General features: G+C 41.4%; 1 protein-coding gene across 1 annotated transcript in view; it reads right to left on the bottom strand.

Annotated features, from left to right (window-relative positions):
* The window catches only part of LOC112068462 (uncharacterized), a 164,120-nt gene that overhangs the window by 31,930 nt on the left and 130,034 nt on the right, over positions 1-2,156 (bottom strand). Inside the window, 1 exon segment of the mRNA XM_070438164.1 lies at positions 1,753-1,900. Within this exon segment, the coding sequence (XP_070294265.1) occupies positions 1,753-1,900 (148 nt within the window).

The raw sequence follows: 2,156 nt of genomic DNA, 5'->3' as shown, positions 1-2,156 counted from the left end.
TGTGTTTCGATGGGGCGGGGGGGGGGTTGGGGAAGGACGCGAGGCTTTAAGGTCTGGGGAGGCTGATGGTCGGGGTTGAGATGGGGTGTGGCGGGTTCGATATACCACAGAGATGGGTGGTGCGTCCCTCATGAGCCATGCTATTGTTGTGAAGTGCAGGCTTGCCTCCTTGCAGCAAATCACGCGGTCGTCCTACAAATGAATGCTGCCGAGTACCTTTTCTTCTTCTTCCTTCACTTACGGTGGTGGATTTGGGTGGTCTCTTCTGCTTGCAAGCCTCGCCTGGTTTCTCTCTTATAAACATAAGGGCAATGGTCTATATTTGTTTTCATCAGACCAGAGGACATTTCTCCAAACAGTACAATCTTTGTCCCATGTGCAAGTTTGCAAACGTATCTGGCTTTATGGTGGTTTTTGGAGCAATGGCTTCTTCTGCTTGAGCGGCCTTTCAGATTATGTCGATATAGGACTCTGTTTTACTGTGGATATAGATACTTTTTTGTCCTGTTTACTCCAGCATCTTCACAAGGTCCTTGCTGTTGTTCTGATTGATTTGCTCGCACCAAAGTAAGTTCATATCTTGGAGACAGAACGTGTCTTCTTCTAGCGGTATGACGGCTGCGTGGTCCCATGGTGTTTATACTTGCGTACTATTGTTTTGTACTGATGAACGCGGTACTTCAGGGGTTTGGAAATTGCTCCAAGGATGAACCAGACTTGTGGGGTCGACACTTTTTTTCTGAGGTTGTTGTTGCTGATTTCTTTGTGATTTTCCCATGATGTAGCGAAAGAGGCACTGAGTTTGAAGTTAGGATTCCCAATTGATGTGTTGCATGAATGGTATTATGTTTTGGTTTATGTTCATTGTGTAAGTTGTTACTTACTTAGACATTGACTCGTTTTTGTTCGCGTTTGTGCTGTATGAGTTGTTTAATTGATGGTCTTGTTGTTTGTTGGTGAGATATATAATTCTGTACAATTGGGCGTTATTTACTGGATTGGTTTAGAGTTCTTAGTTTTATTGATGTTTTTTCTGAGGTCTTGGCTGATTTCTTTTGATTTTCCCATGATGTCAAGCAAAGAGGCACTGAGTTTGAAGTTAGGATTCCCAGATGGCATCGATTATGGAGTCATTGTAAGTTTTACACTTAAGACRTGACTCTGCCGTTGTGCTGTAGAATTTGTGAATTGAGTCTGTTGTATAATAAATTCTATACATTMGTTTATACTGGATTAAGCTAGTTAATAACTCTCATTTCATTAGGTAGGCTCCAACTTTTCCTCTATCTTGTGCCAACATCAGTTGTTTTTAGACCAAAAAATCTATTTTTCATTCAGTCTTGGTTCYAATAGTTTATATTTTGTTTCTAAGAGATTGTCAGTTGGATARGCTCTCTGCAAAGTTTTGTATATCTTACCTATCACATGAACATTATTTTCTGACTCAAATAAGATTCCCTCAAGGTTTCTCTGATGTCCAAAAGATTGTAAAATCGGCATTTTGTGATATGTCGATTGTACATTAAGTTACATGTATCAACACAAACAATCTCTTTTTTCATTCTGTAATGAAACGAAATGTATTTCCTGTTACCAATTCGCTCTAAAAAAAAAAAAAACGCTGGACTCTTACCAACTGAGCCACAACAACCAACTAATATTGTAACACAAAGTGTCCCTGTAGAATGGTCAGGGMATTCTTTAACGAACAGACAACACAAGGTATATTCTGACTGGAGAAATTGGACCTACTTCTCGTGGTGGTACTCCTTGTCCACACAGGGTCCGTATCTGAACGCGTAGACGAAGCGGGGGATGTAGTCGGAGGTGATGGCGATGACGAAGGCGTTGGTGATGACAGCCAGCACGCCGATCCCCTCCAGGATACCATACCAGATACCTGATGGGAACACAGGAGCGCATTACGCAAAAATGCTTTTACTCTCAATATACTTCTACTCTCTCTAGCTATCTTTACCAGTAATCTAAAAGCTACTATGGGGGAGGAAGTGTTCAATCTCAGCTAACAACAGATACTTTATGTCTCCGTCGATCTCACACGCTCTTGGTAAAATCCCTGCCTCCAATTGCACCTCAGGACAGTTTCCCCATCTGATTAGCATTGTGTAATACACTTAACATATGGAAGAAATAAC

The sequence above is a fragment of the Salvelinus sp. IW2-2015 genome, unplaced genomic scaffold, assembly GCF_002910315.2.
Source record: "Salvelinus sp. IW2-2015 unplaced genomic scaffold, ASM291031v2 Un_scaffold537, whole genome shotgun sequence".
Taxonomy (NCBI): Eukaryota; Metazoa; Chordata; class Actinopteri; order Salmoniformes; family Salmonidae; genus Salvelinus; species Salvelinus sp. IW2-2015.
The sequence above is the reverse complement of the archived record's forward strand: the minus strand, read 5'-3'. Positions and strand labels throughout refer to the sequence as shown.